Raw genomic sequence first — 27,597 nt, 5'->3', positions numbered from 1 at the left:
GTGATAGCCCACAAAATTGCACGGGAGTCACCTCCCTGCCCCCCCTTTTTTTTTGCTCGTCAGCTGACTAAACCCGGAAGTGACACCAGAAATATTTTTTGCACCCCCTTTTTTTAAAAGGAATTCCTGGATCTGCTCCTGGATCTATAACAGTTCTATAATGCCCCACGTGGGAAGTTTTGCTCAGTAAGCGCCGATACTGATGTAAGCGCGTTCTAGCTATATGATGGATACGTTTTTACGTACAATATCAAGATTCCATCTCGATCGATTACCGGTACTTTGAGCACCTGATTGCACAGGCATTGCATATCACTATCGTTCAAAATGCACGATGTACTAAGACATGGATGATATGTTGTTTTGGTTTTAATGGCGTGTACACTCAGATCACTCAATTACTTTAACGTGTTATAGATGATTGACTACGCCTGTAGTTTATTTCGAGTCAAGTCGTTATTTTTTTTTATATGCTAAAATTAAGCCCCGATGAATAAAAATCAAAGCGACAATAAAATCTTTATAGATTTCAGATGGCATGTCTCAAATATATTCTACAAGTAAAACAAACGATAATACATAATAATATGTACTATTAAGGTTTTGGTATCATATTCATACTGACGTCTTGATACAAGACTAGGGCGAAGGCAGGGCGAAGGGAGATCCCAACTGGGATTCCCCAGTGCAGTGGGGATTCCCCATACACCATGACCACTCGCGTTTTCATATCTTACCATCGTTGTTGTAGTGTCATGCGCATTGGTGCTGACGTTGCGACACGGGTAAGGAGACGAGTGCGTTATTGCGAAATGTAGGAAAGCTCATTCGATATTTGAGATCCGTCGTGCACTTGGATAATTTTGAGTCTAATATTTGGATATTTGGACGAACAGAGTGAGTGAAAACTGCCTCTTCGCTCATATGGAATGCACGTATGTTGGATCCTTTACTGCCAGATTAAGGATTAAGGACTTCATTGCAGAAGGAAGAGATAGAGAGGATAGGACAGGAGAGGGAGAGAGGGAACGATAATATAGGGCCGTAAAGTGCACAATTGCCGGAAAGAGAGCCAGCCAAACGAGGTATTTATACATGCTGCAGAATGTTTGATCTATGCTCACGTAATATCTGAAAGCTTTATATTGCTATTTAATTGCTTTGATATGCCACGTCAACGCATATTTCATCAACCAGAAATTTAAAGTTATAAATCAACCGTTGGTAATAGTACTTGAGATCTTACCCAGATCTTCCCATCTTCGACAAAAGGTACATGTACCCGGTATTTATGATATGAATTTGGACAGCTGCTGAGTACTGTCAGTAAGCGGCCAGTGCATGTTGTATGATGAAGTAAATTTAGTCTTTAGATTCATTATCAATAGTGATCACTGAGTCTACTCGGACCAGGTGAATGTTTCGAACCAGTTTCTGTGGCGGTGAATTTAATATGACCGTACAATACACTTTGGTATGCTGACTAGGTCTAGATTCTTAATTTATAGATCTATGATTTTGAAGAGTTTGTAGAAATGTGCTTTGACTGTTTGATGCATTTTGCTACAAGAACAAAAAGTTGCAATTATAGTGTTTTGCAGCCCAATTTTAGCAGCTAAGCCTATAAATCAATCATCTATTCGATATGTCCGTCTTGTGTTGATCTTTCTTCTTTCTTTAAGTGAAAGACACACACAAAGCCATCTGTAGCTGTAACTATACACAGCCCAGCTGTGCTTCGCACAGCGTCTGGTCGGGCTACTGTAGCTGGGCTGAGCAACAGCTAGGGAACTGCAACCAGCCTGAACATGAAAGAGTTTACATCTTTACAATGAGCGCTGCGGGGTTAGGCAGACACAGAAGCAGCCAGTAATTGGGGGTAGTATAGAAAAAAATAATGATAAAGCATTCTGATAGGAGGTATGACAGATTCAGGATGGTCCCATCTTGATAATTACTGTAAAAGTGGAAATCTTTGCAGTACAGAAATTTCTGCACATTTCCCATGACCAGAAACTAGTGCAATGAAAAATGAAAGCATATGAATATTTTTTGTTAAGTAACACAAAGTGGAATTAGAACCATGTTAAATTATCTTATCCAGCCAAGCACGAAAAATCACTTACGCAAAAATGTCCACTATTTACAGTTAAAGAATACTTTCTGAGGCAGATATTCCCACTTTGCTTTGGGAATGAAGCTACCACAATATTGATGAACTGTCACGTTAGATTTTAAATCTGGTCAAATTAAATGCAGAACCATACTCATTGATTAGGCACATGCATTTTCACTTAGGAATATCATGCCATATTTTGAAATAAATACTGAGAAACTCTTATATCTCTTTTTTTCAATGCAAGAATCATGGCAAGCCAATCATCGGAGGACCTCTCCGACAGGGACTTGACTCATCTCGCTGTAGAAATCAGCAAAGATCAGAGCAAGTTCTGGCTGCTTGGTGATGAACTGGGGTTTAGGATCGATGCCTTGGAGACCATGATGAAGGAGAGCAACGATAACGTGATGCGAGCAACGCTAAAACTTCTCACAAGATGGAGGACCACCAATCAAACACCCGACAGTGATCTCAGGTCTGATCTGGCAGTAATATGTGAGAAACAGGGCTGGAATAGAGCGATGAATTCACTATTGCAAGGTATGACATCCATGATATGGCCTTATCCTCATTTAAACTCCAGTTTCATTTTTCTCCTTTTTGTTTTTGTTTCAAAAAATCTGTGAACACAAAATGTGCTTGATGGACATTTGGGATATTTTGGGAAATATTCCTGAAACTTGCTTCAAGCCAGAAAAAGAGGTTTTCATGGTGTAATTGAAGCTGCAATGTCATGTTATGTACATTATTTTAAACAATATAGATTATGATAGAGGATTACATTTGTTTTTCTTTGTTCATGTGAGTCTTTTTGTTTCAGGTATAGGGTTGTTGTTTTGGTTACAGTAATTTGCTAGAGGTCCTTATATTTGCTGAATTTATATCTGATGCTTATCTGAGCTGAGTAGAGATAGGCCTATGTGTCTCTCAAGCATGTTGATTTTTGTAGATTTATTTCTGTATTGAGCTGATTTGATAACTCTAACTGCTTGTATGTCTACTCTTTTTTGATGAAAAAAATTCTTTGAAATTCAGAGATACCAATTTAATAAAGTTAAAAACAAGATGTTGATATCGTTAATGAAGTTCACCCAGTGCTTGATGGATTACGTACTGTACTATCCAGCACTTTGATGCAACACCCCAAATGGTTGTTTTTCATGATTACTTTTAAGCTATCAAAATCATTTCTATCAAATGTAGTTCTCCCTATCTTATAATACATCCAGTCACGGAGGGGTCAACCATATCCAGCGGGAAGTACTCGCGTCTCACTGTCCAGGTCGCGTCCTCTGAAACTTCTTCCAGCGTCAGGAAAGACGACATCTTCCAGCGCCTTGAAGAGGAGACGGAAGAAAGCAGGAGCGAAATGATGAGCATGGTGACATCAGTCACATCATCCGGAGATCGAGAGAGTGTATCCGTTGCCAAGGAGACCAAATCGTTTGATAGCAGTGGACCTTCTGGTGTCCCAAGGTCAGGTGAGTTTGTAGAATGGGTAGCGAGAAACCTGCGATCTCATTGGTTGAGAGCTATGTGTTGATTTTTATTGGCCGCACGCTGAGTCACAGTGGTAAACATGTTATCGCGCATTTGTAGCAAGAGTACGCGTGCTTGTAACAAAGGTTACAAGCACGCGTTTTTACTGATGCATGGTTGGCCATGCGTACAGTAAAAACTAATGCACGGTTGGCCATGCGTACAGTAAAAACTGATGCATGGTTTGCAGGCTCTCGTTTACGGCAAGCCAAAAGGAAATGCATCCAGTAATTTTGTCATCGGGTAACACGATAGAAAAATGGGTTTTTGGCAAGAAAATTACCCATTCTATAAATCAGATGACGCACATGTCTTTTCGTGTGTCAGTCGGAATACAGAGTGCATGCGGTAACTATGGAATTTAGCCTAAACCTACTCGGCTTCGCCTCGTGGGTTAAGCATTCCAGTTACCTTATGCACACAATTCTGACTGACGCACTCAGACCTGTGCGTCATTTGTATAGTATCTGATATGCGCTTTGTGCCTCAAATCAGTAATCCGTTCACATTTACTCTCTTATTGTCTCACCTGGATGGTTATGTAGGAATTTGGTGATTTTGGTTGTTGCATTGTAATTTCATGATTTGTAAGGTGACACGAAGAGAAATTTCACAGGAAGTGATGTCCAAGCAATTGTTCTCTCAATATTAAACTTGTGAAATGATCTACCTTGTATTTTCTACTGGGGGGGGGGGGGGGGGGTGGGGGGGAGGACATGAAAAGATACAACTTGTACATGAGGTGTTGAGTTACATGTATGTTATTTGAATTTGTCAGTGATCTTAAGAGAAATAGAAATGATAATAACGATGATGATGATAATAATATAACGATGATATTAGAAATAGTAGTAGTAGTAGTAGTAGTAGTAGTAATGATGATAATAATAATAATGATGATAATAATTCTGAACAGCTTAATTGCACACAAAAAGTAGCGATACTTGACCAAGCCTGTGTTGATATCAGTTAGCACCAGAGCTGGAAAAATGCTGTTTGCACCATCTTTTTGTGATAATCAATGATGATCATTAAATGATTATTGACCAGGGAAAGGAATTTTATTTACACAAATTTTAGTTACATTGATGGATATTGATGATTCCTACATAACAATTATTCCTAAATAACAATTTATTCACCTCTCTTTTTTTTCCACCGGAACAGGTCAAAATTTACATAGGGTTCGTTTTATCAGAATACTATAAAAGTAGATATTTTCGCGCGAGTAATATTTTGCGCTCGGCTGGATAAGATGGATTTTGTGTGTTTTTAATTCCGCAAAATCAGGACATTAACTACTGGAATATTGGGCATGCAAAAATATTCGCATGCTTTTATTTTCGCGTTAGTGTCTGGTTGCGTGGAATGCGCAAAAATTACCACTTTTACAGTACACCATGACAGCCAGTACTTACTACTTGTCTGCATAAAGTGTACAGACAATGTTCAACATTTGAAATGATTTCCCTTTTGTTAGGAATTCTTCTGTATATTTCCTTCTTTTTTAATGGCCCAAAGACTGTATGGCCTCTTTGAAAAGCCAAAGGAAAGATTTTTGTTCTCAAATTTGTTGGAAGAAAGAAAAAAACAAACAAACTACATTTTGATACATTCTGCTTGACAACTAGCTACATAATTATTTCGATGGTTACTGTAAAACATGATATATTCGCGGCATGAAATTTTCGCGAATTGGAGCCGACAGCCGTTTTCGTGGCATGAAATTTTCGTGAATTGCCACTGGCGTTCAATGCATGTAGTGTAGACAAAAACTTTCACGTGCATTTTAATTTTCGCGAATTTCAGCGCTCGCGAAATTCGCGAAATTAAAATGCACGCGAAAATTCCTCGTTTTACAGTATGTAGGCAAGATAAAATTAAAGCACATAGGATGTTTTCCTTTTTCTTAGAACACATTATTCCTTTTAATTCATTGGTGTCTTTTCGTATACCTGCACTATGATTCATTGAGATGTGGAAGCATTGCAACGAAGAATTACTCTCCAAAATTTCTTTTGTTAAGGTGATGCCCAAAGTTCCACTGGATTGTCTGCTGCTATGGGTCAGGTGCTACTTAAATCTCAACGACGTACTGGTGAGTACCAAGGGTCTATGAGAAAATTTTCTGACACAACCACAGATTTACTCAATCGTACAAAACTCTGAAGCATTTGCAAAGATTTACTGGCTCTTGCTAAACTGTGTAATTTTTTAAAGCAAGAGAATATTGAGCGGAGGGGTGAGAGTTGAGCTGTGAATTTTCTTCAATTTGTCTTCCTCTAACAAATGTTTTTAACAAAGATGTTCCTCTAACATATAACAAATCTTACAAAGTTCATTTGTTGGAGGGAGACAAATTGGAGGAAATTGACAAGTTAACATGTGATTTTTGTTTTTCAATTTTCTAGGGAGGTGTAAATCAATTCAAAAAGTAATATCAGTCTTACATTTGTGGTATTCTTGACCACATAAAGAGATTTATGGTGCTGATGAGTTGTGGGCAGGCAAAAACAGCCACTATATTAAGGACAAAAGGGACTTTTTTTCCTTAACCTCTATGTTGAGGAAAGTTTGATTTTGCTGCAACATGTATTTCTGATAGACACTTGCCCGAGTATTATACTCAGGACTCATCCTCAACAGGTTAAGAGATAATTCATTCACATGTTAAATGTTTTGCTTTTACTCACACTGCAACTCGAAGAAATCCTGCAATAACAAACTGCTGCTTTCACATTTTTTCATGAAGGTGCCGCCCGTCCTTCCACTGGGTTGTCTGCTGTTATGGGACAAGTCCAACTTCGGTCTCTACACCGTCACAGTGAGTCACAGAGACTTATCATTCTTAAAGAATTTATGTTTCCTGATTGAAAAGCGAGTATGTTTTGTGATGTTTACTGCTCACTGTATGACATCTGATACCTGTGAAAGAGAAATGTCAGCATTATGATTTTATTTCATTGCAGAATATGTTAATTCATAGTGAGATGATGTAGTGATGATGATAAAGATGATGAACATGATGATAATGATGGTAATGACAGTGATAAAGATAATGATTGTGCTAATAATGATAATAATGACAACATGACCAAATTATGATGAAGATAATAGCAAGCATAATAATGATGATACTACCAATGACCAGGCATGATATTCTGTAGATTTTAATCTGATTTCAGATTTTTTTCTCAAGTCTGCATGTAGCACATTTTGCTATTTTCATGTATCAAAATCACCTGATAATTTTGATTTCCGATTTAAAAAAAAACCCGCAATATCATCCCTCCAATCACAGTCATTACTCTTTTTATCATTATTACAATTATTGTTATCACCTTCATTTTCATATGTGAGCCGTATGGATGAGGTATAGAAGTAGTATTACAAGTAGTTGTGGTAGTAGTAGTAGTAGTAGTAATGATAATAATGATAAAAATAAAAAAAATAATGACTATGATTATGATAATAGAAGTGCAAGATATTTGTTGTTGTTGTTGTGGGGGGGGGGGGCATGACGCAAATCTCTCGTTTGAAGAGGCTACACCCCCGTAAATAATGCCAGTGCATATCTTGGCAATCAATGACTTAAAATCAAAGATATAAAACACCTGTTTCTTGACCCTGGCCTAATCTAAGCATCAGTCATCGCCACAGCACCACAGGAGTGGGGGGGGGGGGGGGGGGGGGGGGCACCGCGAGAGGAGGAGATTGTTTTGGTTTTGGCATGGGCTATGTAGCTCCATGGTGCGTGTGTGTGTGTGTGTGTGTGTGTGTACGTGTGTGTGTGTGAGTGTAGACATTCAGCGTATGCAGACAGAGCATGCCTGTACTGCAGTGACTGGAACTATTGTCATTCCATTTTGTCTCTCCCCTTCTCCCTCCCCCATCTCTCCCCCTCTCTCTCCGTCTCTCCCTGTCGCTCTCCCTCTCTCTCTCTCTCTCTCTCTCTCCCTCTCTCTCTCTTTCTCAGCAGGCTGATTGTAACCAGGGAGGTAGTCTCACCTCCCCGTTGTAACTCACTGCCAAATAGCACATTGTCACCACCGGCAAACTGGCAATGCTCTCCTTCTTATTCATGTATTTTCATTATTTACGGGTCAATTTTTTTCGTTCGAAATGTAAAATGAATGACCATAGAATTTCTCAATAGAATATAAAATTGAAAACTTTAGAAAGGATAGAGAAAATTGAGTTCACTTTGAATGGTCTGCCACAGGCAGATATCCTTATCATGCTCTTACGTAATACGACAGCTGCTTTCTCAATGATCCAGTCAGCAGGCTGATTGTAACCAGGGAGGTAGTCTCACCTCCCCGTTGTAACTCACTGCCAAATAGCACATTGTCAGCACCGGCAAACTGGTAATGCTCTCCTTCTTATTCCTGTATTTTCGTTATTTACGGGTCAATTTTTTTCGTTCGAAATGTAAAATGGATGACCATAGAATTTCTCAATAGAATATAAAATTGAAAACTTTAAAAAGGATAGAGAAAATTGAGTTCACTTTGAATGGTCTGCCACAGGCAGATATCTTTATCATGCTCTTACGTAATACGACAGTTGCTGGAGTCATCAAACCCTGGCTTGGCCTCCTGGTTTAAATTGTCATGCCTGAGCAGAAAGTTTATTTGCAATGGACAAGTACTTCGACTCCCAACTCCCAAACGACAAATATACGCACCCCACTTTGGGGAACCCCAGTTGGGGACTCGCCTCAAACAAGGGATTGACGGCATGGGTTAATAGTATATTAAGTGCATTATATATTTGTACAAAATGCTGAATATGACAACTAATGATGTCTTATGACAGACTCAATGGATCCATCTGAGCGAGTGACAAAGTGGATGACCTCTGACGCTCAGGCCCAGGGAGGACGTAGGGGAGCCCCTGCTGCTGATATTCTATCACTGTCAGGTGAGTCCAAATGTGACCCACCACAACAAAAGGATCCGAAAGTTGCTGACGGCTGAGCTGAGAAAATCAAGTTTAAAGGGAAGATAAACCCCAAGAACAATGTGGATTGAGTGAAAGCAGCAACATTATTAGAACACATCAGTGAAAGTTTGAAGAAAATCGGACAATCGATGCAAAAGTTATGAATTTTTAAAGTTTTGATGTTGGAACCGCTGGATGAGGAGACTACTGGAGGTTATGACGTATGAGTGGACAACAATACAAAATAAATATAAAGAAAATACTACAAAAATCCATTTTTCATGAAAATTACAAATTCCATCAACTTGATATTGACATATGTTAAGGGTAGCAATTATTCCCCCTGCTTTCTGAAAGCGGTTGGTCCACTGCTCTTTCATAATTCTAGAAAAGTGAATTTTTGTTGAATTTCCTTTATATTTTCTTTGTATTGTTGTCCACTCATACGTCATATCCTCTAGTAGTCTCCTCATCCAGCGGTTCCAACACCAAAACTTTAATTCATAACTTTTGCATCGATTGTCCGATTTTCCTCAAACTTTCACTGATGTGTTCTACTAATGTTGCTGCTTTCACTCAATCCACATTGCTCTTTGGGTTTACCTTCCCTTTAAAGTCAGATCATCAAAGTCAGTCAAAACCATCCAATTTCTGTTGTTGGCATAATGCTGTATTATCATGTCTCGTCTATACATCTGCTGAAATTTCGAAACTTAATGATCTTTAAGGATACGCATAAAATAGTGTTTTTCTGGGCCATGATATTTTGACTTTCAATGTAACAGAAACGTGTCAGAAGATTTGGATTTAGCACCACAGATAGACTCTGACCCTGGCAACAAGGGAGTGATCTTATTGGTCAATGTGTGGCATCGTTTACTGATTGGTTGTGTGTAGACTGCATGTGAGTTACAAATTAGTATGAAAGGATAGAATAAACGAACAATAGTTACCTATCATGTACCATGTAAATATGCTCCTGTATATTGAGTGATATGATTGGAATAAATTTATCTTGAATTGAATTAAATTGAATTGAATTGAAGTAAATTGAATTATATTGTATTGAATTGTGTTGCTCTCAATCTTAAATGCCTTGTTCTAGCAATATGTATGTATATTGTATATGATTACGTACAGGAGTAATACAGAAGGAGAGTCTGTCATTGAAAGACTACCAAAGGGAGTTGGCGGAGCCTGCCATCAGTGGCCAGAACACTGTCATTGTTGCCCCCACTGGGTCAGGCAAGACGTACGTCTCTGTGGCCGTGGCTTTAGAGGTCCTCAGGAAGACCAAAGGAGAAGGGAAGATCGTCTTTGTGGTGAATCAGGTTGGTTGCTTAGCAACAGACTCACTTTGTTGTTGTTGGTTTTTTTTTTCACTATTGGATATTGGTATTGCTAGTATTAGGTTTAACCTACATTCAGTGGACCAGTGTGAGGTGAAGATTAAGCAAAGTATATAATCCTGTTCATGTGTTATGATGTGTGATGACCTGTACAATACAATCTTTATGGTTGATTTAACACTGTATTTACTGATATTTGCATCTTTCTGGCTCAGTATTTTGCCTTCATTATTTGTTGTTGTTCGATATGAAGTACAATTTATCAATTATTAAAGCTGAAGCTTTCCATATTAGATATCCATACAGACACTTTAAGTTACACCATTGATTCATCATGTAATTGTATGTCCACTCTTTGATAATGCATGTTAATGATAATCATACTATTATTGCCGTTTCTTGTGGGGGGGGGGGACTCCAGAAAGAAAGTGCTTTTTAATTAATCTGCAGACTGCTTTAAAGGGAGAAATTCATAGAGAGAAGTCTTTCATACTGTAAAGACATGCATAGTTGGTATTTGATGAAAGTATCATTATGTCCTCTTTATACTTTTTCTTATGAGGCAGAAGGACGAAAAGAAATATTGGATGAGAGATACAGATTAAAAATCTTCATTGTGGTCTCACCAAAAGTGTGTGCAGCAGAGGAAGAACTTCCATAAAACTTTGTAATGTTGGTTTTAGGAATTTCAGGTGAACAGAAAAAAAAAATCAATAAAAATATGTACCAAACATGAAGTAGTTCTTTTAAGTATTTCTCTATCTTGAGAAGATATCAAACTATAATGTGTGAATTTCACAAATTCATGTCATGAGATAGATCCCTTCCTTTTTCAACTTCATATCAACAATTAGTCTTTAAAATCTGCTTCAATATGACTGACAGAATTATGATGTAAGCCATCGCTATATCTCTTATGTCATTGTTCTTACTGTAAAAGTGGTTAATTACGCATGATTTTTATTTTTTTTTTTTGGGCGCTCAGCTGGGTAAGAAAAATTTTGTGTGTTTTTTGCTTCTGCGGAATCAAGACATTTAATAGTAGAACATATGTGTAAAGAAATTCACATCTTTATTTTCGCTTTAGTTCCTGGGTGGCGCGAAATGCGAGAATATTTCCACTTTTACAGTATTGCATGATATCAATATCATTGCTTTGTTGTGTGTGTTTTTTTTTAATTGTCTCATTTTCCAATGCATGTATGGGAAACTTGGGGAATCATTTCTGTAGGTACCTCTCGTGCATCAACAAAGCACCGTCTTCAGAAAGTACATAGACAAGGTTACCTACGTCTGTGGTGATCATGGGCTCTCCGCCTCCACTCGCCTGCCCCTGGCGGTGCTGCTGAAGGAGAACAGTGTGGTGGTGCTGACAGCTCAGATTCTGGTGGATGCGCTGGGCAAAGGTCAAGTCTTCTTAAAGGACATTGACCTCATCATCTTTGACGAATGTCACGAAACCAAGGTAGGGTGTTTATGATGGGCAGCTGGAGAAGGAGCACTGCCCAGTAATCATATTGGCATCAATCCTTCTTCAAACCATAACATGGTTCTCAGAAGGGCTCAAAATGCATCAGCTTCCACCATTTGAAATTTGATTTGCAATATATCAGAAGGGTCTACCAAGAATCTTAATTGTCGGGCTGACACAATTTAATTGCCAGGATAATGAGTTGTTTAGGAGTATTTTTAGATAAAAAATGTAGAATAAGTTTGCTTGTAGTACACAACTTTTATTCATGAAGCGCCCTCCCCATTTAGCTGTGGGTTGGTACAATTCCTAGTACCGGTATGTGATGAATGAATCGGGTCCTGGTTGTCTAGTATGGAATCGCATGCAGCCAACAATTAGCTTCTGGATGCAATTTGCTCTGGCATGAGGGATACTGCTATGGTCTGATAAATTGTAATTGAATTGAAAACATCACATAGCAACCACGGGTATGCTCTGAGACTGCAATACTTCCAGTGTACTTTTGTGAGTAATATTTTTGCATTTTTGTGGTTACCCAACTGAAAATGTGTTAGCACAGTGTTTTCTCACACATTTATTATGCATATGTCTCTATTTTAGAGTAAGATTCAACAGTCTTTGCAGGGGTATGAGAACTATGTTTTGCCTTTTAGTCTTAGTGTTGATCAGCAAACAGTCATTAGCCTGATTTCTCTGCTGATTCTTACAAATGCCATGAATGGTGGGCTTTTTGTCGCACCAGAACGGCACCAGAATCATCTCTTCATTATAAATTCATTTCAAACCAGGAGATTCTATCAGTAGAGATTAGTGATCAGCTGACTGAAAAGCTGGAAGGGAATTACACAATCACGTCCTCTAATTTGCATATCATAGCTGATGGGCTTTTTTTTGTCTATGTGTGTGAAAACCATTGAATTTTGGAGTCACAAGTTTCCATATTGCTTTCAGATTTCTCTTGATTTCATATTCTTACAATCTTATTGAATAGGAATCAGAATTTGATTTCTAAACCGTCTTCAAGTTTCAAGTTTCAAGTTTATTCAAAGTTTCCACAATACAAAAATTACATAAGAACAATAATATGTAACAAGGAATACATTGTTGAATATATGCGATTAAAACAATTTGCAGAATTGAATATAAATTGACAATGCATGTAGATGCATATAGATGTAAAGTGGAGGGGTCTTAGAAAAGCAAGCTTGTATAATAAGAACCCCTGGAAAGGCAAGTTAAGACATGTGATATAACAACTCACTACTATATACAAACATTAAAGCCATAGAATAATTCTAGTGGAATTCCTCAATCCCTCACACACACACACACACACACTACCTATGGAATTTTAAAGCAAAACATAATTGGCATGAGACTATGTTACTCAAATGGAAAGTGATGAGATGAAGTCATGTATGTAGAATTTAAAAGGAGCAGCATCAATGAGACTGAGAATATCGATGAAGCAAATACTTCCGAGCCAACACTTTAAATCTGGAAAAAGTGGTACTATCTTTAACATCTGAGGGTAACATGTTCCATTCTTTTATGCAAGACACATAAAAAGAATTTAGGGCAATACTGGTAGCTACACGAGGTAGCCATGGATCCGTGTTAGAGCTGGGCCATGATATCAACATTTTGTGTTATTCTGTGTGATACCCCCTCTGCACAAAACTGCCATTTTTTAACGTCTGCCAAGGGAGGAGGTCATGTTTTCATCAGTGTTGGTTTTTTTGTTTGTTTGTTTTTCCATGTGCAAAATAACTCAAAATGTTGGGAATGGATTTGGATGAAACTTACAGGAAAGGTTGAGAATGACACAAGGAACATATGACCAATTTTTGGTAGTGATCTGGGATTTTTTATGGATTTTATGTGGATATTTGATATTTTGGCAGTTAGGGTCAATGAACTTGGGAGTTCAAGCTGCACTTTTATTTTTAGGTTTTCATACGTGCACTAAAGTGTGTGCTCTAATTTCTGCTAGGATGAGGCATATGCCACACAGCTGGAAGTTGATGATGTAACAAAAGGCTTGGAAATCAGACAATTTTCAGCATGCATACGTATGGGTGGAATTCACTGATATCTATGGAAGAACAAGATCACAGTGGTGGAAATGACCTGCTTGGGGGAGGTCTGCACTCACAGAGTGCTTCTCTAGTTTATGAATGCTACACCATGTCATAATTTATATATAAGTTTTTAGTACAATTTCCCAACCTCCTTACACATTGTTTTTTTTTAATATTTGTTTTGCAGAAAGACAGCCAGTACAACAAGGTAATGGAGAAGTATTTTGAGGTGAAATGGAACTTGAAGAGAGATGGAGCAGCCATTGCCGAGTCCCTTCCCCAAGTGAGTTACGTTTGGAATCTCTGGAAGTGTAAATCTGGATTTGGAAGATTTGTTAGTTGCCATGGTAATTCTACCTTATGCTTTGTGTTAGGGACATCCTATATCAGCTGAAGAAAAGATCACGTCTTTGTAGGAATACTACTGTATTATGTGCTGACGTTTATATCTAATTCCCATGTATTTCAGAAATTTGCAAAGTCAGCCATTGCATTCAAAATCATCATAAGAACTTGAAGACTACACTACGTTTCCAGTATCTCATTATAGACCTACAAGACCTTAGAAGGAGAATCAAGGTGTTGGCTTTGCCATAACCATGTACAGTTGGGTCAGTATGTCAGAAGAGTTGTCACAACTTTAACACTGCAACAAAATGTTGTGGATTTTTTTTTTTAGGTGAAATTTGTGTAAACTCAACACTGCTCATCAATATTTGTGTGCCATTGTTGTGAATTGACTTTTCTGTCTAATTTCCAAAGATTTTTTGTTTATAAATGATGTACAAATATGTTTCTTAGCATATAGATGAATGTATTTCACTTTTGAGTAACATTTGTTATGTGTATCTGCATGTTGAAGGGACCATTAAATCATGATATACATGAATCTTCCCTTTGAAAAGATCTTGGGAATGACTGCTTCGTTGGGGGTGGGACATGCGCTCAAGAAAAACGAAGCGTTGACGTACATGGTCAACATTTGCGCAAACTTGGATGCAGTCAGAGTGTCCACTGTGAAGAGACACAGGAAGAGTCTGGCTGATGTCGAGAACAAACCGAAAGAAGGTAGGGAAGCAATGACATAACCCAAACCTCTTGCAATTTAGGCTGAATGTTCAGTTTGGGGTGGCCAAAGTTTGTCATCCTGAAGTCACTCCACCCTCACTGTGGTTAATGCATGCAATTTTGACTGAAGTAAGAGGCTGCTGTGCTGTATGGTGTCTTTGAAGACAAGATCGATGTGTAAATACATGCTTTACAAAATTTGCTCAATGTTTTAGTTGACTGTTGTGAATAAAATGAAACTTAGCAAAAAAAAAAAAAGACCTATTGGAATTCAAAAATTCCCAGAGTGATTACTGTCTTATATGCAAATAAGATGAAGAGAATTAAGATGCCATAGCCTCTTATATATCCTTCTTTGCATCTCAAATCTTCATTTTATTATATGTAATTTTCCATTTTTGACATAAAATCAAGAAGAGGATGATGAAGCAATTTATTCAGGAGTGATGGGCTACTCTTATGTTGACACAAATCAGGGCAATTGTGTAATATACAATACAATCAATACATGTGTATTTACATATAATGTGAATGAAAATGTCTTTCTTTGAAGTGTAAGCATGTGTACTGTAGGTGTTTCTCATGAATTTATTTTGTCCTTTCTTTCTTCTTTTTTTTTTGGTACCTCCCAGATTGCCACACTGTTAAAGGAAGAGAGAAAGATGCCTTTGGGGGAGAGATCCAAGATGTTATGTTTAAAATCATCGTTTTGATCAATCAAACTCCTGGTAAGTCAACCATGGCAACAACTACTACTCAGAGTAATTATCCCTGAGGGTCATTGTCCTGGGGTAACTGTCCTAGGAGATAGTTGTCCTGGGGTACCTGTCCAAGGAGATAGTTGTTCTGCGGGGTTCCTATCCTAGGAGATAGTTGTCCTGGGGTACCTATCCCATATAGGAAATAGTTATCCCAGGTACTTATCCTGATAGTTGTCCTGGGGTACCTGTCCTAGGAGATAGGTGTCCTGGGGTATTTGTCCTAGGAGATAGTTGTCCAGGGGTACCTGTCCTAGGAGACAGTTGTCCTGGGGTATCTGTCCTCAGAGATAGTTGTCCTGGGGTACCTGTCCTAGGAGATAGTTGTCTTGGCCGGGGTACCTGTCCTAGGAGACAGATGTCCTGGGGTGTCTGTCCCAGGAGATAGTTGTCCTGGGGGATCTGTCCTAGGAGGTAGTTGTCCTGGGGCTGTCCTAGGAGATAGTTGTCCTGTGGTACTGGTATCTCTCCTATGAGATAGTTGTCCTGGGAGGTAGTTGTCCTTGGGGATCTGTCCTTGGAGAGAGTTGTCCTTGGGTGTCTGTCCCAGGAGATAGTTGTCCTGGGGTGTCTGTCCTAGGAGATAGTTGTCCTGGGATGTCTGTCCTCAGGAAATAGTTGTCCTGGGGTGTCTGTCCTAGGAGAGAGTTGTCCTTGGGTATCTGTCCTAGGAGATAGTTGTCCTGGGGTGTCTGTCCTAGGAGATAGTTGTCCTGGCGTATCTGTCCTCAGGAAATACTAGTTGAGATTATCCATACCAAGCAGAGAAAAATTATTCATTGCTACCAGCAAAAAGAAGATCGAAATTCCCCTCTTAGTAAATGAGCAGTTTGCTGTATAATATCTATATTTCTCAAAGTGATTACTAACACTGTAAAAGTGGATATTTTCGCGCGACTAATTTTTTGCGCTTGGCCGGGTAAGAAGAGTTTGCGTGTTTTTAATTCGGTGGAATCAAGACATCACGCACAGGAACATATGGCAAGCAAAAATTTTCTCGTGCTTTTATTTTCGCGCTAGTTTCTGGTTGCGCGAAATGCGCGAAAGTTTTAACACCGGGAAAATTTGAAATTTCACTAATATCCTGCAGCCAAAGCTAGCGTGAAAAAATAAAAGCACACAAATATTTTTGCATGCTATACTGTATGTTCCCGTACTTAATATCTTAATTTTGAATTAAAAACACAGGAAATTTGTCTTACCCAGCAGAGTGTGAAAAATTACTCGCTCGAAAAATATCTACTTTTACAGTATATTTGCAATTTTATTAATTCTCATTTGCAAGTGATGTGTTTTTGATACTCCATATGAAGTCATTTGACTAATGATTCTGTGATTGAGCAATAATATCTGGGACCATATCATTAGGCCTACTTAAAAAATTGGCACATCAATACGAAGCACCTGCGAATTTTTGAATGCATAAAATGCGTTCAAAAAACTATGGTAATTTTACAAGATTATTGATAGGCATTCATTATGCCTCTGCCACGAAGTTATGTTTTCGGGTTGTCCGTCCGTACGTAGGTATGTCTGTCCGCATTCGTTTAAGCGATAACTTGAGTAATATTGACTGGAATTTTACCAAACTTGGTCAAAGTATAAAGTATGATGGGGCAATTACTTGATTAGATTTTGGGTGAAATCAACCAAAGGTCAAAGGTCAAGGTCAAATCATGAAATTGTATCTGTTTACGCGATATCTGAAGACTGGATCATGCAAATTTCACCAAACTTTGTCCGAGGATAATGTATGGTGGGACAATTACTTGATTGATTTTTGAGTGAAATTGGACAGAGGTCAAAGGTCAAAGGTGACGGTCAAATTCTAAAATTTATCTGTTTACATAATAACTCAAAACTGGATGGAGCAGCTTTCCCCAAACTTGGTCCAAGGATGATGTATGATAGTTGAGTAGATTTTAGTGACATTCTCAAGAGGTCAAAGGTCAAAAGGTCAAATGCTAAAAATGTTGCTATTTCCCCCATATCCATGCCATGCCCAAAGGTATTTTACTGAAACTTAGTGTAGACATGTACTACTGCATAAAGATTCTCCAGAGAGAGTTTCATGTCATAAGGTCAAAGGTCAGGTGAAAATGTTACAATTTCACTTTTCTCGCAAATGGTTCAATGTATCTTCATGGAACTTGGTACATACGCATGTACTGACTGGCAGGGATTATCTAGGGAATATAGGGGTCATGGGTCAATAGTCAGGGGGTGAAAGGCCAAGGTCAACTCCTCAGTATTTTACTATTTCCCTCATATACTAGTGTATATATGCAATGCTTGCATTATTATTTTTAAAATTCAATATACAATATGTACATGTATTACCTAATGGAGATTCTCTTGGAAATTTCCTGCCAGAAGGTCAAAGGTCAAAGGTTAAGGGTCAAAGCAAGGTTTTAATGCAAAAAAATATATATTTTGCACTGTTATTACACTCTTTCTTCATACCTTTAAAATTACTCAATGCATAAACTTATAAAAGGGTCAGTCAGATGAAGTTAAGTAAAAATCCTCAATTCCCCAAATACATGTACCTGAACTCTATAGACAATTATAGCAAACCTAGTTCAAGGAAAGTGAACATTCAAGATATTTGTGACAAACCTGTCATTTCAATATTTTGCCAGTTATGTGAATCTGTCATCACACATTGTGAAGACATTGTACTATACACCCATTGGGAGAATCATGCATTATGGCGGAGGCATCAGTTGCCATAGCGACATTTCTAGTTTTTTAATTTGATTTTTATTCTTTTATTCTTCTATTCACATTTCACACAACAATCATTGGAAATATTGACACTGAATTTCAAAGACAAAGTTCTATGGTGCTGATTGATCTTTAGATGAGCATTTTCATATTAAAGAATGTGATGTATTATTTGCATGAACTTTATCTTTGTTGGTCCAAATCGTGCATCTTTCCTTTTAGTCTTCTTTGTACAGTTTGGTACGCTGTACTTGACAAAGTCAATTCATTCTTATCTTTCATTAATCATTTCTTGAAGTTTGTAGTTGTCTTTTTCTATATGTGTTATGCAAAATTACATAAAAGACAAATGTTTACATGAACAAGAAATCCTGGTGAATGGTGTGAATAGATAGTTTACATTTCGCGATTGCAATCCTGTGATATTATTGGCAATTTTTCCCATTATAACAGGATCTTTTTCTCTGTTAAAGGCATAATTAACCATTTGCACATGAAACAAAATCTCAGCCTAAGTGCTTTAAAATAATTCTAAAATGTGAGTTAGGGATAGAAACAACCACTGTAAATATTTGAATCCGTGTAATCGATGTTAAGTATTGTTAGATGCACAAAATATGAACAATAGTTATAATAAAAATGTTTCCAAACTAAACCGTCTACAGGTATGGTTTATTGAGAGAATTACTAATATATCTTCATATTTTAGGCTTTATTTCAGTTCAGTTTTACATGGTGGAATGTTTTGTGATACAACAGACCTACACATATGCATCAAATGTGATATTTTAAACATTTTTCATATCACTGCTCCCAAAAGTAAACTGGACCTTTAAATTCTGACTTTATAGAATGTGAACTCTTCAACGGCACCGTGAGCGCACTCTCCAAACTCCGAAGCAGCTCCCACGCCTGCGAGAACTTCAACCACATGCTGTGCAGGCTGAATGGTCAGATCTCAGAGCAAGCTAAAGATAGCAAACGACATCGCAGACTCAAAACTTGCACAGAGTATCTCAAAGTATGCTGAAATCAAAAGTATTTCTTTATGCTCCAATATTTCAACATTGGTGTCTATGCAACCCCATGATACAATTTAATTAAGAATGCATTATGTTTTTGACTTTCTGATGAAAACATGAATGATTTTTTTTGTGCCTCATGAAAAAAACTTGTAAGGAATTTGATCTAATGCTGATCAAATTGAACTCATCACTTAACAAAATACCAACTTTCCATTTAGGACTATCACACAAAGTGTGCCACAAACTATCTACAAGTCCGTCATTTCACCGCTGAAGAATTCAGCCGTATATATGATATAATAAATCTTTGACCAGCGTTTGCCATTTTCATATTCACAGTTTTGTTTGTCAAGAGATTGGATAATTTTAACCTTCAACATATTTTCACTTTTTGTAGCATAATGAAAGATCACTTGACTTACCTCTTTCAGAAAACAGGAGAACAAAATTAACCTTAAAATATGTCAATAACAAGTCGATGGCAATTGTAGTTTTCGTTAAAAATGAAACTGTGGAATTCTCCATATATTATCGTTTTATTGTTGGCATAGTGACGTCTTGGACTGTTAGTCGTCTTCTTATCCAGCAATGATAGCACCAAACTTTAAAAATTCATAACTTTCCAATCAATTATCAAATTCTCCTCAAACCTTCACTGATATATTCTATATTGCTGCTTTCACTCAATCCACATTACTTCAGTAACCTGTAAAGATGTCAGACATGGCACATACTTACAATATATAATCAGCGATGTTTGACAATGACATTGATATGACTTTGCACTTGTTATATTTTAATTGGCAGGAGTACAGCACTGCTCTGTCCATACACGAAACGGCGCGAACCATAGATGCTCTACTCTACCTTCAAAACTTCATCAAGAAAGAGGAGGAAAAGGAACCCAATCTGACTGAAATTGACCGCAAGCTGATCAGGCTATTCAGGGGTCAGCTTCATCTTCATGTCTTCATGAATTAATTTCAGTTACATTAAACTAGTTTAAAAGAAGATGGCTTTGTATTTATAGTTAGTTTGGAATAAGATTCAAATTGATGATACTTGGAGTTGTTTTGCTTTCATACGTAACTTAATTTGAATGGATTTGAATTATGTAATAAGAATGTTTTCTGGTATATGAAATCTGACTTATGCCAAATAAATAATGATATGCTTTATTAGATCAATAAAATACATATTAATAGATTCATTATTTCTTTGTTTTCCATAGATTTCATCACTGTCATCCATAGAGCCATTCCTATAGGTGCACATCATGAGGAATTGTTATTGTTATTTTATTGGGCAGAAGACAAACAATATAAAATCAAATGCAAAACTGAAAATAATTAGTCATGAAACACATTATGCAATATATTACTTATCACATTACATTGGTCACATACATTGTAGAATATAATTGTTTGATGTCAATTATCATTGAAAAATCTATTTTGTACATATTCTTGTCATTTGAATCATTCTAGCACACTAAAAGATGAAAGTTCAATGATTGATCTAGTATGCCTATCCCTTGTTTTGATGGATGCTGTAAGCATATCTTAATCAAACATATTATAATTGAATACCTTATTCTGTTCAGCCTGCATGCTTTAGGTCACATACAGTGTATAGCCCACCATGCCGATACTAGTAATTGATTTCAAAATGAACATTACAAATTGACATTTTCCTCTGTGAAGCTTTGTTAAGTATTCCTTATGGTGAACAAGAAAATTGATTCCCTATTAAGAAAAGCTAAAGGTATCACAGAAATTTTCTCTGTTGCCTTGGTTACAGAGAAAGAGGCAAAGCTTGAGAGACTCAGCAAGAGTCGAGAGAGCGAGAACCCTGGTCTTCTAAAGCTTCAAGAACTCCTGGGAGAAGCTTGTCACTCCCTGGAGGGAGGCCTGGCCAACTTCCGTGGGATCCTCTTCACTCAGACCATTGCCTCCACCCACGCGCTCAAGGCCTGGACTATGGACGTGCCAGGGTTGCAGGAATTCAACGCCGAGGCTGTGGTGGGCTCCAGAAACCCAGGTGCGAAAAGGATTTTTGTAGTGAACTGGACCCAAAGAGCTCTTGTATTGAGTAGGTACACATACTAGGGTTCCTACTCATCATACGCCCTGTATAATTCTGTGATTGCATGGAGAGACGTGAAGTGTCAGAGGCTCACCCCTCATGCGAACACAGAAGCATACAAACAACCGAGGAGCAGCCAAATCGAGAAGTTTATACTGTATATGCTGAATATTTTGAGATGTTTTTATTTTCGCAAATTTTGCGAGTCAGATGCTATTCGCAAAAGTAGAGACATGCTAAGATATTGACTCTGATCCTGATGTCGATGGGATGTACGTGTGTACATTTCTCCGTTCAGTTCTAGACTCGATCCACAACTGCGAATTTAACCACTCGCAAAACCATTGGGAATTTCTGATTTGCGAAAATTTAGGCTCGCGTAATATAGGCGCATACAGTACTTGTGTAAAAGTTCAAAAAGTTCAAATATGCCCTGTAAAAATGTTACTTGAGCTTATAAAGTGAAGTGTGCCATTACTTTAAATGGTAACATGCAGGGTATGATATAGTTCACCCTCTATAGGTAGTGACAAAAATCTCTTTGACTTGGCCGCATTCCTGAAAAAGTTGCTATGATAGCAACCCTGTAACGGGAGTGGCAAATGTCGTGGTAATGACAAGAATTCACCTTCCTGATTGGCTGTTGCTATGGGAAGTTGCTTATTCTAATTGGAAATGATAAGTGAAATAGTCCGTCAGTGCAAAGCAAAGGTTTGAATCGTCAAGGCCTGTCATCAAGATCAATGACTAAATGTATGAGGAGAAACGTATAGGCCTATATATTTCATTTCATTTTTGTACTTGTCCAAAGTGTGTAAACGTATAGTGGGATCATGGACCTTGTAGGTCCATGGTGGGATAAAAAGATTGTAATAAAACAGCTAGAGGCAACCTGATTAATTCTGAGCTTCATTTAAGTTGCTTTATTTCTTTTTTGTTTGCATTACATTGTCCCATGTCCAACAGGGATGAGTTTGCGTCACCAAGCAGACATCCTTGACAGGTTCCGCCATGGAGAACACAAGCTGCTCATTGCTACATCCGTAGTGCAGCAAGGCATCGACGTGCCAGCCTGCAACTTTGTGTTCCGCTACAACTACATCAGCGATGCTGTGGGACGCATTCAGGCCAGAGGTATGAACAGAGATCAAAGTTAACCTGTGGAGTTTTGGGGGAATTTTGTTTCGGAAATTATCATCTTGTCTTCATTAAAGAAGAATGCTACTATGATGTGGATTGAATGAATGCAACAATGTTAGTTGAACATATCAGTGAAGTTTGAGGAAAATTTGACAATCGATTTAAAAGTTACAAATTTTTAAAGTTTCGGCAGTGCCATCGCTGGATGAGAAGACTGCAACAGTTTGTGAAGTCACTGCAGGACAACTATATAAAGAGAATTCAACATATTTCATGTATTTACTTTTTGTTGCATGATGAAGACATCTTGAAGAAAGCAGACCATAATAATGTCAGTCAAGAGAATGTGTACTTTTTCCCCAAAAAAATTGTGGAATTCTCTTTATATTTTCTTTGTATTGTTGTCCTGCAGAGACATCACAAACTGTAGTAGTCTTTTATCCAGCGATAGCAGCACCAAAACTGAAAAAATCTCAACTTTTGAACAAATTGATGGATTTTGCGCAAACTTCACTAATGTGTTCTGCCAGTGTTGCTGCATTCACTCAATTTGCAAATATATTTGGATATATTATTCCTTTAAGTTGGCACCCCTCTATTCCACCATGTGTTTTGTATTGCAGAAAATAAAGTGGAATGTTATAGCAAAACAGTGTATAGTAACAGTTACACAGAGAAATTGTGTTACTTCCTCTGGTGCTTCAGGAAGTGTATGTCAAAATGCTGTATAATCACTTTTTCAATAATTCAGAGCTGATTTAGTCCATCCATTAGTTTTCCGCTTTAATTTACCTCGGGTCCACACACCCATACAGCATGGTGGTCACAGCTATTCTCTATCATTGTCCCCATTTTCTGAAATGATTATCAACCCTTAACCCGTTCCTTACGGGAACCTGGTTTACCAGGTTCCTGTGGGAGCAACTGATATACGGGAACCTGGTTTACCAGGTTCCCAAAATGAAGACAAGGGTGCTTACTTCAGTGGCCTAAATTCATGTTTCTTTGTGTTAAAATGCTCAGAAAAGTGGGTTTGATAAAAAGATCACAGTTTATTCTATCAGGATTTGTTCTCCTGCTGTTTAAAAAAGGGGGTTTTACAGTATTATGTACCTTTTCCTGATTTAGTTTTTTTGCTTGTTCTGCTGTAAACTCGTACGAACATGTACATAATGATCAAGGCTGAGATCAGTTAGAAATGCGGGTTCGCTGACCCCAGTCACCTCATTCAGGTACCTGGTGTTGTGTAGAACAAAAGATTCTGAGAGCTCATCAGCGCACGCTCTATTCATACCTCGCACCCGATCGATATTTCCATTGTTCACGGGCACATGTAGTTGACCGTAGAAAGGGGGACACAATGAACTGCTTGACTGCCTTCACACAGCTGGATTTATACCAACCTGTGTGCCTCTCTGTCGATGGGCGAAAAGAATCTCGTCTGGGGGCAGTAAAGGCACTCAGAGAATTGCGGAAGGAATGGGTTAATTAATCAAAGATGCCTCCATTCTAGGTTAAGATTGCTCCAAATAAAAGCTGAGAAATATATTTGTTTTGGTTAAACTTTGAGCGACCCTTATAAGATCTTTTTGCACCTTTATGTTGGTATGTATACTTTTGTCTGAATCGTAAAGTTCCTTGAAACATTATATAACGGGTCATATCCGTAATATTTATCTTTGAGACACTATTATCACCACCATTATCATCAAATGTCATGTCTCCAGGACGCACCCGGGCCCCGGGAGGCCGATTTGAGCTGGTGGTCCACCAAGAGAGAGGTCTGGAGAAGAAAGACCAACTTGGTAAGCAGCAGGAGAAAGTGATGAGGGAAGCTACGGAGGAACTCAGTGAACTCCCGGAGGAGATGCTCAGCGAGAAGGTGAGTGGTAAGGTGACGTCTGTCCGTCACAGTTGTAGTATGATGCAGAAAACTTTCATCAGTTTAAGAGATCATACAATAATAGGGGCGGATCCAGGATTTCCGAAACTATTTCTAGTGCCACTTCCAGGTTTTATCAGTTGACAAGCAACAAAAAAAAACATGCTTCAATGCCCAATTTTTTCGTTCCTTGACTTCCGGGATTCATCGGCTGACAGGCAAGAAAAAAAATTTTCTGCTGCCACTCCAAACAGCTGACAAAGATAGTTTCTTCGAAAATTAAAGGGGGGGGGGGGGTGCCCTTGCCCCCTTTCATTTTTTTTTCTTATGTTTCTTTTGTTTAAAAAAAATTAAGGCCACTTATGAATAAGAGATTCAGACTTCTACCAACCATTGGTAATTTGCTGGCGAGCTTTTGTCCTCTCGATCGTGTGGGCTATTTCAAGCCAAAGTGGATACACCGTTTTTTTCACCACTTTCTGCTTTTTTCTTGATCACTGGAATGAAGATTGGTGATAAATTGTATCCGGAATCCCTATTCTCCATGAGATGGACTCTTTCACTTTTCTTGGCCAAAATGCAAGCAGGCAGTAATTTGGTAAAAGCCTGAATCTCCTATTGTAGATGTGGTATGCCTTCAGTGTATACCCCCCCCCCCCCAACCTCCATAACCCTATAGCCCAGGTTATTATTTTTGAAATGGTATGGGGGGGGGGGGGCGCTTTGGTCTCCCCCTCGGTCTTGGCCATCCATTACACCATCACAGTGAAATCTCAAAGAATCAATCATGAACCATTCACCAGAACATAATTGTTTTCTCTAAATTCTGGTAATTATGCTAATTTTTATGCCTCCACCAACGAAGTGGCTGGAGGCATTATGTTTTCGGGTCGTCCGTCCGTCCGTACGTCCGTCCGTCCCGTTTTGTTTTTGTCGATATCTCAAGAACCGTGTGGTGGTTTTACATCAAACTTGGTATGAGGGTATAACCTGGGGGGATAATATTTTGTTTAGATTTTAGGGTTTACGGGGTCAAAGGTCAAAGGTCACAGGTTATTTTGTGAAAAAAGGTTGAAATTTCATGTTTCTCGCAAATGGTTCAAGGTATCTTCATGGAACTTAGTATATGTGACCCTGCACCTCAAAACAAACAAAAAGTCGCCAGACATGAATTTTTAGTTAAGACCATATTCTGAAAGAGCAGATTTTAAGCTTTAAAATGATGTATAACTCAAATCAAATGGACTCTCCTAACCTATCTAAATATTGAAAAGAAAGCACAAACTCAGGAAAAGTGTGAACTGAGAAAAGAGGCTCTGAAGTACAGTGTCTATTCAAGCGCTTAATCTTTACCAAACCGTGCTGGCTGTGCGATGAATGGGACAAAAAACAGGAAGTAAACCATCAGAGTAACAACAATGAAGGGATTATTAGATTAAACTGAAATTAAGCATGCCTCATTAACACATTCTGTCCATAATTAGTGCCAACTTTCAAAGCAGTAGCACAATCCTTTCAAAAGTTATTAGAGTTAAAAGTGAAGAGTGTGGACAAGGTTTTTCAAAAATGAAAAAGGGATTCTAAAGACACACCTAATTACACTATTCTATCAAAAATGTTCGAGATAAGCTGCTAAAAAACACACTTTCCTGCCCGTTTTATGATCCCAAATTTTAGCATAATGTAAAAGAAGACCCGCTCTTTCAGAAAATATGAAAAAGTCAAGTTCGGCTAGGTTGACCCATTTCACTTATTTTCAGTCCTCACGCAAAATCAGTGTGTGCGACTTTATGTTCGTTTTGAGGTGCACTGTCACATATATGCATGTACTGATGGGCAGTGATTATCTAGGGAAGTTGGGGGTCATGGGTCAAAGGTCAGGGGGTCAAAGGTCAAGGTCAACTCCTCAAAATATCACTAATTTCCTTATATTTATGCAATGCCTGAAGGATTTTTTTTTAACTTGATGTATGCATGTATAACCCAATATATATTCTATGGGAAGTTTCTTGCCAAAAGGTCAAAGGTCAAAAGGTCAAAGGTCAAGTGAAAGTGCTAAATTGCACTTCTTCCTCCATATCTCAAAAGTAACTCAAGGTATTATCATGAAACTTACATATTTATGCATGTTCTACCTAACAGTGATTCTCTTTGGAACTGTGAGGTCAAAGGTCAAAGGCCAGGTTTAGATGATACTATTTTACCATTTGATACTGAAATTATACTTTTTCTCAATACCTTGAAAATTACTCAATGCATAAACTTATAAAAGGGTCAAAAGTCAAGTAAAAATCATCAGTTCCCCCAAATACCTGCACTCTGACGTTTTCATCATTCATCCAATTGAACCTAGTTCTAGGAAAGTGAACATTCAGCACATTTGTGGCAAACCTATCATTTTAATATTTTGCCACTTGTGTGAAACTGTCATCACACATTGTCAAGACATTGTACTATAGACCTATTAGGAGAACCATGCATTATTGCGGAGGCATACACCAGTCGCCGTAGCAACATTTCTATAGTTACATCATACTTTTTATGCATCAGATTTTAAGGTCTAAGTCCCTAAATAAAGCTACAAATGAGCTAATTTCTAGTCAAGATATTTTTTGTAGTATTTTGATTAATAATAATTGCTGTATCCAATTGAATTTCTTACAATTGTATGTACTTAATTGTTCATTTTATTCCTTGTGTAATTTCTTTTTTTTTGTATTATGTATCTATGGGGAGAGTGTTCTTGATCTTTTTCATCTAGTATAGTGTATAGCTGATAATAACCAAAAGGGATGTAACCTAAGACAAGCAAGGAAAAAAAATCATCTGACAACACTGATCCCTGTGTCACATGTAAGAATATAGGGAGTTGTTATAGTATGGAAGAATTGACTATTAGCAAAGGAGGTTATAACTGTCTCATCTCTTTCAGATCACAACCATCCAAAGAAGACGACAGATGCAATCTCGCTTCTACCGGCTACCTTCGGGCAAGAAATCTGTGGATCTTATGAACCATGAGTTCCGCTGCCAGAAGTGTTGGGTTCTTGTCTGTCGGTCAAGCGACATCAGGGTGATACCTGGTGGTCATCACGTCGTCATCGCCCCTGAATTCCTGGCCAAGAAAGTGGTCAGACCTTGCAGTGACCGCCAATCACCCGAAACAAGGAAATGGGCAAGAATGAAGAAGAGCGAGCGGAAGCTAGCGTGCAAAGATTGTCACATCAAGTGGGGCAGTGTTCTGAAGTTCCGAGAAGATTTCATCCTCGCCATCTCGGTGAAGTATTTCCTCGTGACACGCAATAACAGCAAGTCCAAGCCCTACCGGAAGTGGAGTTTACTGCCCTTCACCTTCGAGGAGGCATCACTTGAAGATGTTGCCCGCCCAGAAGAATATATCTACTAA

General features: G+C 38.2%; 1 protein-coding gene across 1 annotated transcript; it reads left to right on the top strand.

Moving 5' to 3' along the window:
- The first annotated feature begins 895 nt into the window (after positions 1-895).
- LOC139722500 (ATP-dependent RNA helicase DHX58-like) lies at positions 896-27,597 on the top strand. The gene is made up of 17 exons (XM_071633789.1): positions 896-1,085; positions 2,364-2,659; positions 3,349-3,600; positions 5,685-5,756; positions 6,411-6,482; positions 8,477-8,581; positions 9,743-9,933; positions 11,183-11,416; positions 13,694-13,789; positions 14,412-14,574; positions 15,207-15,302; positions 18,911-19,080; positions 19,892-20,033; positions 20,885-21,124; positions 22,136-22,303; positions 24,037-24,191; positions 27,124-27,597. The coding sequence occupies exons 2-17, from the start codon at positions 2,368-2,370 to the stop codon at positions 27,595-27,597; spliced, it is 2,922 nt and encodes a 973-aa protein (XP_071489890.1). The 5' UTR covers positions 896-1,085; positions 2,364-2,367.

The sequence above is a fragment of the Diadema antillarum genome, unplaced genomic scaffold, assembly GCF_040938485.1.
Source record: "Diadema antillarum isolate AM-2024a unplaced genomic scaffold, OU_Dant_1.0 scf00000166, whole genome shotgun sequence".
Lineage (NCBI taxonomy): Eukaryota > Metazoa > Echinodermata > Echinoidea > Diadematoida > Diadematidae > Diadema > Diadema antillarum.
This window is presented reverse-complemented; position numbering and strand designations above follow the sequence as displayed.